Source organism: Schistocerca nitens, chromosome 1 (assembly GCF_023898315.1).
Source record: "Schistocerca nitens isolate TAMUIC-IGC-003100 chromosome 1, iqSchNite1.1, whole genome shotgun sequence".
NCBI lineage: Eukaryota > Metazoa > Arthropoda > Insecta > Orthoptera > Acrididae > Schistocerca > Schistocerca nitens.
The window spans coordinates 385,018,117-385,035,673 of NC_064614.1; the positions used below are offsets into that span (position 1 = coordinate 385,018,117).

General features: G+C 36.8%; 1 protein-coding gene across 1 annotated transcript in view; it reads right to left on the reverse strand.

Moving 5' to 3' along the window:
- The window catches only part of LOC126249177 (esterase E4-like), a 280,540-nt gene that overhangs the window by 114,094 nt on the left and 148,889 nt on the right, over positions 1-17,557 (reverse strand). Inside the window, exon 5 of the mRNA XM_049950835.1 lies at positions 7,579-7,764. Coding sequence (XP_049806792.1) covers positions 7,579-7,764 — 186 coding nt within the window. The remainder of the gene's footprint in view (positions 1-7,578; positions 7,765-17,557) is intronic.

Genomic DNA, 17,557 nt, shown 5'->3' on the forward strand with positions numbered 1-17,557 from the left:
GCAATACACTCTTAAATTCTTTGCTGAATAGTGTTCCTATTAAATTTGTAAATAGTCTTTTGCAGGGTAGTTAGTGTCTGTCTTAAGTGTCCATCAGTTCACCAGTTTCAGTTTTTCAGCATTTCCAAGACACTCTCCTTGACACATACAAACTTGTGACCATTTACGTTACCCTTCTTTGTAAACTGTACATTCAATATTCTGTATTAGTCCTGTCTGGTATAGGTCCCACCAACTTGAACATTATTCTACTGTGGGTCACTCAAGTATTACATAACAAATCTCCTTTGTAGATTGACTGCATTGTTACACTTTTGGGAACTGTCTTCCTCTGTAAACATTCTGTATGCAATTTTGAAGGTTCCTTTTGTATTACTTTGGGTCCAGCTTTAACTATTTCTATTGAAACATCATCATTTACAGTAAACATTCCATCAGTCATGTGACAAATGGGTTTATACATCACTTCTGGCAGCACTTCTGAGATGAAAGTATTGTATGATTCATTTATTGAATTACATGGACCTCTGAAGAAATCTTAGAATGCTTGTAAAATCTCTCTTTGTTGCTCAACTATTGTGCCATCTGTTGTCTTAATTGATGAACTGTGATTTCTATCCAGTGTACTTTTCTGTTAATACTTCTACCACCTTCAACTGTCTCTCTTTCAATATCAGCATGTCCATCACATTCACAGTCAGGCCTAGGACTTCTGTGTAGCAGTTTTCTAGTTTAATTTGATGTATTTTCTTCACTTTCTGCAAACTGCAACATCTTTTCCTGTTTGTGTAAATTACTTTCTTATGTAATTGTCCCTTTTGTCTATGTCTGCATAATTTTCGTTTTCTAAGCTCTTGCTCTCATTTACGATCTACATTTCTGACTTCCTACCCAGAGCACCTGTTTCTTTCTAAGTTTGTATCTTCTAAGTTTGTATCTACTTTTACTCAGTATCTTATGAGTATATGACAACTATCAAAAAAAAAAAAAAAAAAAAAAAAAAAAATGTTGTTCAGGACAGTCACTTACTGTACAGATTTCTTCAATGTTTAGTAAAAGACAATCAACTTAATTTTTAGTTCCATTAGTTCCTTGCAAAGTTCATTGTCTATTTGTTTTCTTCTGGAAGAATGTGTCCAGGACAAACAAGTTATTTGTCTTGGTAAAAACCTAATAAATAACATTTCATTTCAGGGAGGGAAGAATATCACTTCTTCAGGCTTGTTTCATCCACCTCAAAATCCACATGCTCATACTTTCTCTTTTTTTCTGAACACTGCATACACAGTATCTTTAAGGTTTATAACCAACATGTGACAAAGAAAGCTATGAGTGATGGGAATAACCTGTCATGGTACAACAGCCATATTATACAGCTATTCCAGAAACTAAGAGAACATCACCACAGATTTAAACATAGCTAAAGCTTCATGGACAAAAAAGCTTAACAAATCAGAAAACAGCATCAGGAGAGGGACTTACATGAAGCATTTAATGAATTAGAAAGTAAAATTCTATCTACTGATCTGACAGAAAAATCCAAAGAAGTTTTGATCTTACTTTAAGCCAGCAAATGAATCAAAGCCACCTGTCCAATCACTCGGTTGCCATAGCTGTTTCACTGTCGAAGATCATCTTGTGGTTCATGCCTTCAATCACCACATGAATAAGTGAGTGCTTAGTAGAAAACCAACTGAAATCAGTCAATGTGGACTTGTGGGATACCAATACTAGTCCACATGGGCTCTGCAAAAGAACTTGCTTATTCAGAGCAGCAGTCTGCCATAGATCAGAAGAAGAATTAAGTATTCCAAGTGAGTAGAAAAATAAGCAGGTTATCTTCATTTTCAAGAAGGATTTCAAACAGAAGCAGGCAATACTAGATCTATATTGTTACTGTCAGTCTGTTATAGAATTTTGGAACACATTTTTTGCACACATATTATGATCATATAGTGACTAAAAATCTTTTCCACAGGAATCAACATGGACCCTGCAAAGGATGATCAAGTGAAAGTAACTCTGTTCATCCATGAGACCCAGAGGTCAGCAGATAGTGATGCACAGGTTGAGAGCATGTTTCTTCATTTTGTGGAAGCTGTTCAGTGCAGTTCTGCACTGTCACATAATGAACAAAATACTACAGCACATAATGACATACCAGCTTTGTCATTGGATTGAAGAACTAATAACAAATAGAAGACAGTGTTGTTGTTGCATCTTCAGTCAAAAGATGGGTCTGATGAAGCTCTCCACACTAATATGTTTCATGCAGGTCTCATCATCTGAGTAAGAACAGCAACCTACATTTGTTTGAACCTACTTACTGTATGTATGCCATGATCTCCCTTTACAACTATTATGCCACTCACTTCCCCTCCATTACCAAATTAATGATTTGTTGATGCTTCAGGATGCACCCTATCAAATGATCCTTTCTTTAAGTCAAGTTGTGGAATAAATTTATTTTCTTCCCAATTTGATTCAGTACCTCCTTCTCAGTTATCCAATCCACCCATCTAACCTTTAGCAATCCTCTGTAGCACCACATTTTGAAAGCATTCTGTCGGCTGTCAGTACTTCTTATCATCTCGGATCCCTCTTCCACGAAAGGCTACACTCCAGACAAATACCTTCAGAAAATTTATATTAGTTGATAACGAACACTTCTTTTCAGAAATGCTTTTCTTGTTATAGCCTGTTTACAATTTATAACCTCTCAACTTCTGCCATCATCAGTTTTTTTTATGATCAAGTAACAGACCTCATCTACTACTTTCAGTGTGTTATTTCTTAACTGAATTCTCTCAGCATTGCCTGATATCATAAGACTACTTTCCACTACCCTTGCATTATATTTATTGATGTTTGTCTGATAACCTCTTTCGAAGAGATTATGCATTCTGTTCAAATGTTCTTGTAGGTCCTTTCCTGTCTCTGACAGAATTTCAATATCACGGTGTAACCTCAATGTTTTTATTACTTCTCTCTGAAATTTAATTTCTTTTCTAAATATGTCCTTGGTTTCCTTTAGTACTTACTCAGTGTACAGATTGAATAACATTGGGTACATTACAACCACATATCCCTTCTCAGCTACAGCTTCTCTCTCATGTCTATCGACTCTTGTAACTGTTGTCTGGTTTCTGTACAAATTGTAAATAACCTTTTGTTCCCTGTATTTTAGCCCTGTTCTCTACAGAATTTCATAAAATGAATTCCACTCAACAGTCTCAAAGCTTTCTCTAAACCTACAAATGCTGTAAACATAGGATTGCCTTTCATCAAACTGTTTCCTAAAATAAGTCACTGGATCAGTATTGCCTTGTGTGCTCCTACACTGGAATAGTTTTGCCATAGCTGTTTCTCCTTAGGATCTCAATAATTCTGAGATAATGTTGTTTGCTGTGGGGGCTTCATTTTGACTTGGGTCTTTCAGTGCTCTGTCACTTTCTTCTCACATTATCATATCACTCATCTCATTTTCATCTACGTTCTCTTCCAGTTTCAGAACATTCCCTTCAAGGTCATTTCTCTTGTGCAGCTGTTATATGTATTCCTCCTGTCTTTCTCTCTTCCCTTCTTTGATTAGCACTGGTTTCATACCTAAGATCTTCCTATTCATACAGGTGCTTCTCTTTTCCCCCAAGGACTCTTCAATTCTTCTATATGTGTCTTTCCCCTATTTATGCATGCTTCTACAGCTCTGCTCTGTCCTCTAGCCATTCCTGCTTAGCCATTCTGAACTTTCATTCAATCTCATTTTGTACATCTGTATTACCTTTAACTTGTTTTATTTGTTATACTTTTACATTTTATCCTTTCATGAGATAAACTGAATACCTCTTGTGTTATCCAAAGATTATAGTAGGCCTTGTCTTTTTATCTATGTGATCCTCAGCTGCCTTCATGCCTTCATTATTTCATTTCTCGGGGCAACCCATTCATCTTCTATTGTATTTTCCCCCTGTTTCAGTTAATTGATGCCTAATGCACCTTGTGAAACTCTGAACTACCTATAACAATAATGGAAGGAATAGTATGTAAAATAAGGGAAAGACAACCATTCACTTATAGCAGTCTGATGTGTGCAGTGTAAAAACATATCACAGATAACAGCAGTCACACTAACTTTTGAGCTCTTGCTCTTTTTCTAGCTAAATTACACACAATCCACACACAAGCACACAGACACTCAAACACACACTCATGTGGCCATAACTGTTTGTGTGAATTAGTGTACTTTTACTTGAAAAAGAGTAAGAACTTGAAAGCCTGTGTGAATATTGTTTTCTGTTACATATTCCTCCACTACTTACGGATTTTTAATTTATGTCTTATAGTTTAAAATCTAGTCTCAAAATCTCTGTCTTATCATTATGCAGTCAGTCTGAAACTTCCAATGGCTCCAGAGATCCTACACATATACAAACTTCTTACATGTTTCTTAAAGTAAGTGTCAGCAATGATTAAATTATGCTCTATGTAAAAGTCTACCAGGTGGCTTCCTCTTTCATTCATTTCCCCAGTCCATGTTCCAATATTTTTCCTTCTCCTCCTTTATCTAGGCCTACTACTGAATTCCATTCCTTCATCACAATTAAATTTTCACTACTTGAATAATTTGTTTATCTCATCATAGTTTTTTTCAAACTCTTCCTCATCTGTTAAGCTAGTTAGAGTTTAAAGTTTTACTACTGTGGTGGATGTTGGCTTTGTGTCTGCATTAGATAAAATAATGCATTCGCTATTGAGTTCATAGCAGCTTACCTTCTTGTGTTTCTGTTCCCTTATTAATTATTTGCAATATGTATAAACGACTTATTGGATTATATCAGAAGACAAATGAGGCTATATGCAGATGTTGTTATATGCAGAGAGCCGGAGTGGCCAAGCGGTTCTAGGCGCTGCAGTCTGGAACCGGGCGACCGCTACGGTCGCAGGTTCGAATCCTGCCTCGGGCATGGACGTGTGTGATGTCCTTAGGTTTGTTAGGTTTAAGTAGTTCTAAGTTCTAGGGGACTGATGACCTCTGATGTTAAGTCCCATAGTGCTCAGAACCATTTTATATGCAGAGAAGTCACAAAGCTAGAAAATAGTCAGAAAATAACAGAAGATCTATGAAGAATGATCGCTTGCTGCAGTAACTGTCAGATGAGCTTCAACATAAACAAGTGTAACATACTGCATAAAAATAAAATGAAATATCTATTATTTTATGATTACACAAATATCACACAATCACTGGAAGCAACCACACCCATTAAATATCTGGGGGTATATCTTCAGAGTGATTTAAGGTGGAATAAACATAAAAAAGTAATTGGAGTAAAGGTAGATGCCAGGCTGAGATTCACTGGAAGAACTCTAGGGAAGTGTAGTCTGTCCGTGAATAATGTAGCTCACAAACAGTGTTCAAACAGTGTCTGAGTTTTGCTCAATAGTCTGTGACCCTTACTAGATAGGATCAAGAGAGGAAACAGACAAGATCAAAACTCCAAACAAGAGCACTGCATTTCCTCATAGGATTGTTTTGTAAGAGCAAAATCATCACAGATATGCACATCTAACTCCAGTTCCTAAAAGAGTTAACCAATACAGCAGAATCTCAATTAAACATCGCTTTTGGGACCAGGAGATTGTCAGAACAATAAAAAGAGCTCAAAACAATGTGATAAGCAAATGTTAAGTAAAAAATTATATTTATAATAAAGGTAAAGGAAAACAGGACGTTTTGACATTGAAAATATATTTGAAAGTGTGTAAAATGTTTTCTGTTTCCATTTCTTAAACCTTAACTTCATGGCCGCATCATACCACTTCCTTGACCACAATATGCCCATAACTGTAGAAGTTGCCTGTTTTTCCACATATCTGAGAGCAGTCCCAATGCATCCTTTGCTGCAGAGTGGTTGCTCTTTTCATCTTCTTCCTTTTCTTCATCCTCTAACTCCTCTTGTTCAACAGTAAGCTGTTGCATAACAAGATTGATGAACTGATCATCTTCAAGTTATTCATTGGTAGCACCACCATGTCACCTTCTGCTAAATATTTTTCTACATCAACAGGCTTGATATCATCCTGAAGAGTTTACAAATCAATGACTAAATCTGCAGTGTCTGGGTCATTAGTTTCTGGAAGTTCCTGCTCTTGTTTTAGGCTACACCAAATCTCCTTCACATATGAAGTAGAGGAAGAATGACTGTCTGAATGTCTCTGTGTGTGAAGTAACTGTTCTAATCTTAGCATCACAATCACAATGTGAGTGATGGGTAGGACATTGTGGCATATTCATAGACCAATCATCTAAAGCTCATTCTTGAAACTTTGTTAATAGACTTTCTTGGGATAGTTTACATCTGTCTTCAAGAGTCTTCCAGTTCTGTTCCTTCAGTATCTCTGTGACACTCTCCTATGAATTACACAAACCTGTGAAAATATGTGCTGACCTTCTCTGTATACATTCAATATCCCCTGTTAGTCCTATCTGGTACAAGTCCCACACACTTCAGCTATATTCTAGAACTGGTCACATGAGTGATTTGTAAGCAATCTCCTTTGTAGGCTGATTCCATTCCCCCAGTATTCTACTAATAAAACTGAAGTCTACCATCTGCTTTACCAATGACTGAACCTACATGGTAATTCTATTTTATTCCCCTTCAAAGTGCTACACCTAGGTATTTGTATGAGTTGGCTGATTCCAACAGTGACTCACTGATATTATAGCCATAGTATACTATGATTTTTTTCTTTTGTGAAGTGCAGAATTTTACATTTCTGAACATTTAAAGCAAGTTTCCAATCTCTGCACCCCTTTGAAATCTTATCAAGATATGACTGAATATTTATGCAGCTTCTTTCAGGGTTGTGCTTCATTATAGATAACTGCATCATCTGCAAAAGCATGATTTTACTATTAACATTGTCTGCAAGGTCATTAATATACAATACGAGCAGCAAGGTCTCAACACACTTCCCTGGGGCACACATGAAGTTACTTCTACTTCTGACAATGACTCTCCATCCAAGCTCCCCACCAAAAAGTCCCCAATGCAGTCACAAATTTCACTTGGTACCCCATATAATGATAATTTTGACAATAAGTGTAGGTGCAGTACTGAGGCAAATGCTTCTCATAAATCAAGAAATACTGTGTCTACCTGGTTGCCCTGATTCAAAGCTTTCAGTATGTCATGCAAGAAAAGTGTGAGTTGGGTTTCACGTGATTGATGTTTTCAAAATCCATGTTGGTTGGCATTGGGAGATCATTCTATTCAAGATACATAATTATGTTTGAGCTCAGAATATGTTATAAGATTCTATAACAAATCGATGTTAAGGATATTGGATGGATCACATCCCTTTTTATAAGCAATAACTTCACAGTACAGCAGACTAATTTTCTATACAGAAAATTTTGAATTAATTGTAAATTACAAAGTTAAAAAAATCACATACCTCTGCAAGTGTTCTGTGTTATATCTGTGTGTTCACTTTAGTTGTCAACCCTGAAATATGCTTCCTATAGTTCTCAAAATATCACTTTTTTTTGTAATAAATGACATACAGATTTACCTTGTGACATTGGTGAAACCATATGAAACCAGACGCTGGCACCTCCTGCACTGAGCCCTGCAAGTGTTACTTTCTTCGGATCACCTCCAAATGATAAGATATTCTGTTGCACCCAACGTAAAACTTGCACTTGATCTTTCATTCCATAGTTTCCAGGAAGATATTTATCTCCCGTAGAAATGAAACCTATTACACAAGATCAAAGTGGTCACAAGTAATGCAATGTAACTGTATAGGTTTTATGTTTGAATCTTAACATGAACTCATTTAGAAGAATGTATTAATTTATTACACCTACAAATAAAGTCACAAAAGCAAATCATATTTCAAAATTATGATGAATGTGCAGAAGGATTAATTAGTTTCAACATTAAGTCAAAACACCCTTTTTTAAAGTATGGAACTGTTGTCATCTGTACTGGAACCTCTGCAAACTCACTGGTACTTGAATTCCAATGGTTTTCAATACCTTCATCATAAGAAAACAGTAGTGAACACATTAGTACGCAAGGCAAAGATTATTTCTGATGATGACCATTTATAGTTTGAATTTTAACATTTGATATACATCTTGAGAGAAAATGCTTACAGAAAAGGAGAGATGGTGAAATATTTCTGGTGCCACAGATGGAAAACACCTTGTGATTCAGCAGAAGACATCAAGTTAGCTGCATTCTTTCCATATTGTGGGGCAATGCCAGGCAAGACAGGATGCATGCCACAGAGAGATGGAGTGAGTCTAGTGTTCTGGCCCACCTCCATGTTACAAGATATGTTATGCCCCATTACAGACAACATAGGTCTCTGAGTTCCTGGCATGTATGGTGCTCCTTGTGGACATGGAAGCATTTACACAGGCCAGACTATTCACAGTGTTGATAAACAGTGTGCTGAGCAGTAACACCATATTAAACAAATATAACTTGAGAAATTTATACTCAATGTGATACTAGTTGCATAATGATTATGTGGTGTCACCGCCAGACACCACACTTGCTAGGTGGTAGCCTTTAAATCGGCCGCAGTCCATTAGTATACGCTGGACCCGCGTGTCGCCACTGTCAGTAATTGCAGACCGAGCGCCACCACACGGCAGGTCTAGAGAGACATCCTGGCACTCGCCTAGTTGTACAGCCGACTTAGCCAGAGATGGATCACTGACAACTATGCTCTCATTTGCCGAGACGATAGTTAGCATAGCCTTCAGCTACAATTGCTACGACCTAGCAAGGCGCCATAATCCTTTGATATATATAATGTGGTTATAACATGTGTCATCAAGAGCGATGTTCTACAAATGTGGATTAAAGTTAAGTATTCCAGAAGCTACGTACTTTTCTTTATTGCATTCATTACGTATCCTGTTTCAGACCTCACGCCAGCCTGCGGCATGAGTTTAAGCGCGTGCCTTTCAGCTTCCTCTCATTGTGTCTAGGCTGTCTTGTCTAGACACAACATATTATGTATAAAATATTGCATGTTCGATCTAGGGGGGTGGGGGGTGGTGGTGGTGGTGTGGGGTGGGGGGTGGGGGGGGGGTGGGGGGGGGGGGAGAGAGAGATATGTAGTGATTCGAGAATTTCTGTGTAAATTCTAGAACCACTCAGCCTTCTACCGTCTCAAACACATGATATACTAGATATGAGTGTGGGATGGTAGAATCCTACCTACTGTGTGTCACTAGTTTGTGTGTGCCTGTTTAAAGTCTGTTGCGAGAAGAAAGCAGACACGGTGGTTGAACGGCACCGACAAGTACCTGTCAGACAATCCACAGATGTGTTAGTGGGTGTGTATGGAAGAACCATGGAATCTATATGCAGCTCTGTACCTATTGTATCATTGACTATTGTTATGTGAAAGAAGAACAGTTTAAAAAGTAATCTTGTGGACTCGTAATCTAGCCTTGTTAGAGGCCAGATCTATTTTATGATTCATGTGAAATAGAATCATGGTTATTAAGCCAACTCTTTTATAATTGTAATTAAATTTTTTTCTGACGTTGGATGGAGCAAGTGACTTACTGGAAGTCATATATGTAGGTGGAAAGTGAGAATTTTATTCCGTATGGAGTTCAAATATACCACTGGTTGACGAAAAGAAAAGTTAGCGTATCTACTTATTTCACAAGTATAGAGAGATGCTTAAATATTCCTGTACCTAGCATCATTCCACAGAGAAGAAGTCAAGAGAGTTTTCCAGCAGCCAGCTAGCCAGCAAAGAAGATTGTGAATCTCAAGTAAGGCACCTCGTATAAAGGAAGTGGGAAGTTTCTACATCTACTTCACGCTTTAAATCAGCATCAAAAACATTAGAATGTGGCGACATATGTGTGAAAGGACCCGAGAAAACAAGAATTTTAAGTCAAAAACTAGAGAAGAAGTTGTTACGTGTTGCCCTAGCAACCAAACATACTACAACAATGGATTTACTCTGAGACATTGGAATATGTTCAAGTATTCAATGAAGCAAAATTTGAATGGAAAATGGTGAAGACATGGAAAATTCACAACTATAAAACAGCAAAGAAGATTTCAATGCATTTGTAGCTACTGTTCACTGGTGCTGACCTGCCTCAACGTCTGCTCACCTACAACACGAGACTTCTATGATGGGTGTGTGAAACAAAACTTCATTACTTTAGTACAAAGTGGTACATACTGTTGAGTGAACTTTTATTGTGTAACTATAGTATTTAAAGTTAGTTTTAAATGCTTGCTAGGGCTACAGCATATAAAAGCATGGACAATATACAACAACAAGCTGAGGACTCTCAAGAACCAGCTATGGCTATGAAAGTTAGTAAAGAAGTACCAGACTGGACTGAGGTGGTAAATTTAATTAAAGCTCAGAGTCTGCAATCAAATTCCCAGAACAAGGCTCTAAGGAAAGAATTAGGCTTGGTAAACTAACTCTCAATTAAGTACCCAGAGTAAAGCTTCAAATGCTCAGAGTCTAAAGTTATACTCATTAGATTCACAATTAAATACCCAGAGTGAGGTTTTGAATGCTCAGAGGGAAACTCTAAATACCCAGAATGAAACTCTAAATAGTCGAGCAACAAAACTAGGTTTGCTAAATGCCAAAGTCAACTCGCAAAGCAAAGAATTTAGTAATCTATATGAAGGCATGGGTGCTCTTAAGACTTAATTTGATGCCTTAAATAGAAGAGTAGAGAATTTAAAAATAAATGTAAACAATGAATTTACTAGTTCCTTGACCATTCACATAAATCAAATGGTTACCGACCTTAGTCAGAAACAGAATGACAATTTCCAAGATTTATCAAAAAGGTTAGAATTTAACACTGAAGTCAGATGTATAGTGTGGAATCCAAAATTAAGGAAAAGTTAGGATCTTTTGAAAATGTGTGCAATGTTAAGTTTAATGTTGTAAAGCAGGAATTGAATGCTTTGAAAGAGAGTGTAGATAAGAATAATGAATTAATACTGATTATTCAGCTGCAAATTACAGGTGTCAGTACACAAGTAGATAATGCAGAAAGAAATTTCAAAGAGAAAATAACGAACTCTGATATCATAAATGTAAGTAGTTTTGAGAACCAATTTGAAGAAATTATAAATTGAAAAGTTACCAAGAGAATAACCTCTGGAAATATATCGCCTATTCTGTCTTCCGAACTTAGTGATACCAGGAAGGGTACAGACAACTTGTGGAGAAAATTCAAGTTTATCCAGGATAAAGTAGAAAAAGGAGTAACGTCAACGTCACCTAATGTGGTGTTAACTAGTGAAACTGTAACTGATTTACAGTTGGGGGGAGGGGGGGGGGCTAATTCAGGGTTTTCCAGACAATTCCCTGAAATTAAGCCAGACGGAGATGTATATCCGACCCATTTCTTAAAAAGGTTTAACCAAGTATTACCAAAACATTGGGAAGATTCTAAGAAAATCGAATTTGCTGTGGGGTTCTTCTAGGGGAAGACTCAGAATGAGGAATGGTAAATACTGAGAAGTTTTCCTCTTGGGAGGACTTTCAAAAGAAATTTAAAGACAAATACTGGTCCGCCTGTGCTTAAGAAAAGTTAATATCAGATCCATGAGACCCCAGTGGAGTCATCTAACCCCCAGGGACATTAACATTCTGAGTTAATGAGCGGAGTAACGACCGTCGGATCCTGAGCTGTTTTCGGTGTTTTTGCCAAATAGCTTCCTGCACCAAATTCCTTTAAAATCTAGAACTATTCTGTAATCTTATTGCTTAGAAAACCAGATATGACTATGAAATAGAGAACAACTTAAGAGAATCACAAAAAAAGTGACATCTAGACAAAATAAACTAAAATAGAGTCATATATTTGTCGAAAATATAATAAGATGTGACTAGCTGAACAACTGTTAAACTATAGTGTATAGATTTTCTATTTTGTATAGAGTATTTTATACCTTTTATGTGATGTGATATAGATGGGAGGGTTTATATAAATTTTGAAAGGGGTAGGTTTTGTAGCTAAAAGCATGATTTACAAGAACAGATAAATCATGACTAACACGAAACGCACATCACACCTTTCAGACAACCCTCACAAACAAGTGTGCCTGATTTTTCATCATTTGCAGTTTCCATAGGGTTGCTAGGATTTCCTTCAGGTACCTCAAAGGGTGAAGTTGGGACAAGTCCGTTCTGTAGGAGACAATTTAACACCAAACCTCCTCCAGCATCTCACTCAGGTACCTGAGGGGTAGGTATTCTAGGGAAGGAGGGTGGGAAGGGTTTGTTGTCTTCGCGGCTATTGTCTTTCTCTTCTTTGATCCTAGCATTCATATCTATTTTTTCCTTGCTTACTTCTCATTTGAGGACCTGTCTATTTTTTCCCTCGTCCCATATCCACAAACTTCTATCACTGAAGTCCTTCCTTATTTCCATGGTTACTTTAAACCTAAATCTTATCTTTAGATAAGAAGGCCGAAGAATCAGACTACACGAACACACATCCACATATACACAAATATACACTTCTACACAAACATTAAATCACATAAGAGGAAGCCTGTCACAATGTGAGAACTGCCAGGTGTTATAGGGAAAATGTGTGTACTTATGGATTCATGCACACATATATAGGAAGCTATGACGGTTCTACATTGACTATGCATAAGGAGAGGTGCAGATACGTAACAAACAACTATAAAGTAGTAATGAGTAATGGATAAATAAGCGAGAGGCATGAGCAAAGAAAGAAAACGAAAGTAGGAGTTTAATTAGTCATGTTGATCATTAAGTAACGTCAGCATAATGAATACTCTGATGAATTGAAGGATAGTGGGGTGTAAATAGTATATGCAGACATAGTATCTATTGTTCAAGAGAGGACAGAGAATTGTTTTGGAAAGGAAAGTTATTATATAAATATATGTAAGAAATGTATACTGTTAATATATGAAATGTTATTACGTGTGATATTATTTGCATAATGATTATGTATAAAATATTGTGTGTTCGATCTGAAGGGGGGATATGTAGTGATTCGAGAATTTCTGTGTACATTCTAGAGCCACTCAGCCTTCTACTGTCTCGAACACACGACATTCTGGATATGAGTGTGGGATGGTAGAATCCTACTTACTGCATTTCACATGTTTGTGTGTGCAAGTTTAAAATCAGTCGTGGGAAGAAAGTAGACGCGGCAGTTGGACAGCACCGATAAGTACCTCATGGGCAATTCATAGATGTTTTAGTGAGTGTGTAAGGATGAACCATGGAGTTTATATGCAGCTCTGCATTTATTGTATCATTGACTATTGTTATTAAAACAAGAACAGTTGAAAAAGTACTCTTATGGACTCTTGATGCAACCTTGTTAAAGTCAAGACTCATTTTATGATTCATATTAAGAAAGGTCATGATATCCAAGCCAACTTTCTGTAAACTGTAACTCAAATTGTTTCTAACATCCCATTGTACGAGAGACTTGCTGGAAGTTACATATTCATGTGGAAAGTGAGATTTTTTTATTGTGTATAGAGGTCAAATACATCGTTAGTTGACAAAAAGCAAGGTTTGTATGTTTACTTATTTCATAAGTAGAAAGAGTCTAAAAATTCCTGTACCTAGCATTATTCAATGGAGATGAAGTCAAGAGGGTGTCCAGAAGCTGGCTATTCAGTATAGAAGAATGGTTCAAATTCCAAGTAAGTCACCTCATAAAGACGTGGAAGGTGGTTTGAAGGAATAAGCCAATATAACTCAGATCCATACTCACACTTTAAGTCATCAGAATGTTAGAGTATGAGCACTAGCATTACCTGGGGCATGTGCTGCTTAGTTAGTTATAGCAACAGCAACCTCTTCCATATCTTCCACTGGGATAAGATGCCTACCTCTTCCAGGTGTGAAAGCAAGGTCACCACCATTATCAAATTTCATTATCACCTTCTTTAAACCATTTAATGACACTGGGCCTCTCTTCAGATATTTCAGTTAGTGATACTCTCTCACTGCGGCACTGTAATTGCTGCCATTCATATAAAACAATTTCACTAACAGCACACAGTCTCTCTGGTTGATAACAATACTGTTTGTTTACATTATGGCTTGTCAAATGACAGCACGTATGTCATATTGTCATACAGTGTACAGTGCCAGATTTGCACCTGCTGGCCAAAACTTGTTCTAATTTTTTTTTTTTTCCATCATGAATCAATTTCATGTTAACAGTTAACACATTGGCATATATTCCAAATTTTGCTGCATTTAATAATTACAGTCCACACTGGACCTCCATGAGTAGCTGCACTTTAATTATAACCACCTAAAACTTTCTTCCAGGAATGCTAGACCTGCAAATTATGCAGGAGAACTTCTGCAAAATTTGGAAGATAGGAGATGAGATACTGGTGTAAGTAAAGCTATGAGGATGTGTCTTGAGTCGTCCTTGGATAAGTCAGTTGGAGCACTAGCTCATGAAAGGCACAGATATCAGCTCCAACTGGTCCAGGATACAGTTTTAATCTGTCAGGAAGTTTTATATCAGCACACTCTCCACTGCAGAATAAAAAATTCATTCTGGAATTCAAAAATTCACCATTTAGAGATAATGGTGATATGTTTAAAGCTGTATATGTAATTTAGGATATTTCTTTGTGAATGACCTTATTTGTGTGAATTCCATCTGGATGTGATACTTAGTAAACTGTGTAAAGATACTTAATGTAGGTGACATTGCTGGAAAAGTCAAGATGAAATTTGGAGCCGGCTATTGGAGAAGTGAAAATGGAGAGGAGCTATTTCAATTGAGTATTTTCACAAGTGACCCATAGTGTGACACTTAGGAAAGTAAAGGGGCAGGAGAAACAAAATGAGACATTCCAAAGAATGGAAAATCCAGGATGTGTGTCATGTGTGTGTGGGTTGCATTTGCATGTGTGTGTAAGCTGTCTATTTTCAACAAAGGCCTTGTTGGGCAAAAGCTTTTTTTTTTTTTTTTTTGAGTAGCAAAATGAGATATTTGTAAGTCACAGTCAGACTGCAGTGTAACCACCTTTCTGAGGATAATATTTGTCATAAATAAAATCTTTACAAATTTTAATCTTGGATAAGATGTTGTTGTTGTTGTCTTCAGTCCTGAGACTGGTTTGATGCAGCTCTCCATGCTACTCTGTCCTGTGCAAGCTGCTTCATCTCCCAGTATGTACTGCAGCCTACATCCTTCTGAATCTGTCTAGTGTATTCATCTCTAGGTCTCCCTCTACAATTTTTACCCTCCACACTGCCCTCCAATACTAAATCAGTGATCCCTTGATGCCTCAGAACATGTGCTACCAACCGATCCCTTCTTCTAGTCAAGTTGTGCCACAAACTACTCTTCTCCCCAATTCTATTCAATACCTCCTTATTAGTTATGTGATCTACCCATCTAATCTTCAGCATTCTTCTGTAGCACCCCATTTCAAAAGCTTCTATTCTCTTCTTGTCCAAACTATTTACCGTCCATGTTTCACTTCCATACATGGCTACACTCCATACAAATACTTTCAGAACTGACTTTCTGACACTTAAATCTATACTCGATGTTAACAAACTTGTCTTCTTCAGACATGCTTTCCTTGCCACTGCCAGTCTACATTTTATATCCTCTCTACTTCGACCATCATCAGTTATTTTGCTCCCCAAATAGCAAAACTCCTTTACTACTTTAAGTGTCTCATTTCCTAATCTAATTCCCTCAGCATCACCCGATTTAATTTGACTACATTCCATTAGCCTCATTTTGCTTTTGTTGATGTTCATCTTATACCCTCCTTTCATGACACTGTCCATTCCATTCAACTGCTCTTCCAAGTCCTTTGCTGTCTCTGACAGAATTACAATGTCATCAGTGAACCTCGAAGTTTTTATTTCTTCTCCATGGATTTTAATTCCTACTCCGAATTTTTCTTTTTTTTCCTTTATTGCTTGCTCAATATACAGATTGAATAACATTGGGGAGAGGCTACAACACTGTCTCACTCCCTTCCCAACCACTGTTTCCCTTTCGTGCCCCCCGACTCTTATAACTGCCATCTGGTTTCTGTACAAATTGTAAATAGCCTTTCGCTCCCTGTATTTTACCCCTGCCATCATATGAAACATGGGCTGTTACCTATCAGGACGACTCCCATTTTTGTCACTGAAGGGCAGCACTAGGCAATGAATGTATATGATTGGCTGGTATCTACTGGGAGGTTGATAGTGAGGGAAAGACTGGATGATAGAAATGAAGTAAGATAGGAGTGACAAGAACTGAGGCAACACAGATAATGATCTGATGTGTTGTTTTTCATAATTTGGTACATATATAGCTATTTGTTTATGTTTTTTGAGGGGAGGAAACTGTAAGTCAATACAATTTTCATGATAATGCATATTGTAATCACGTTTGTGGACATCGAGTAATGACACATTTGAGAAAATAGAATTTGATTATCGTTGAATACAATGTTATGATATACAATGTTGAGTTACTTAAGAATAGAAGTGTCTTTATCAGAATAATTTTTCAGATAATTATCCTTAAACATCCTGCAAATACCTCAACATGTCAGTGAGAAGTAGTCAATAATCAACTATTTTTAGATAATTTGTTTTTTTCATACTTCTCAAGGGATATTGTACATATTTTTGTTGTAATTTACCATGTTTCATTGACTGTTTAAATATGAGAACTTTCATACGGAATTACTTTATTGACAGTTTGCTATAAGAAGACTGCCTAATTTTGGAGTGATGGAAGTTAGTGTTTGGGTTGGTGTATCATGTAGTTCTACTGAATTCTTTCAACATTGAAGGCCAAGCATTCCGTTACAGTACATATGACTACAAATTGTACAATACTTGACGGCAGAAACTGCAAACTATTAATATGTAGATATTTATAAGTTCCGCATGAGGATATAAAAGTAGGTATAGAGTATGAAATAAACTATTTTGGTCAAAACAAAATGTTGAAGTCTGCAGGAGATACAAACCTTTGCAACTAAACAAAGCAACATTTACCTTATTACACAGTCTGTTATTGGTCAAAATAGTTTTATTTACAAAAAAAAAAGTGAAACTCCTCACTCCGTACATTATTTGTATAAATTATTGTTAGCCTCCTACTCTGGCTGACCTTCACTGTCTCTCCCACCATTCAGACTTATCACCACTAATAAATCCTCTCTGTATCATTTACTCATCTGTCTACATATCTAGCATTTAATTTTATTTAGTAGTTTTCCTAAATTGCCCTTCGTACTTACATCTTTGTTCATTAACATTTTTGCATGGTTACAAATTTCCTATTACTTCTTAATATTACCTTGACTTGTTCATAACTATCCTTTATGCATTAGTTGGTTGAATTTAGATAATTATTGAGAGACTAGGATTTTGAATCAGGGTGATCCATTACCATTTTATTCCATCTTTTTCTGTAATGACTTAGTGTGCCACGATGTACAGTCTTTCATGGTATTATCTTCTCCTTACACTTTTCCCATAT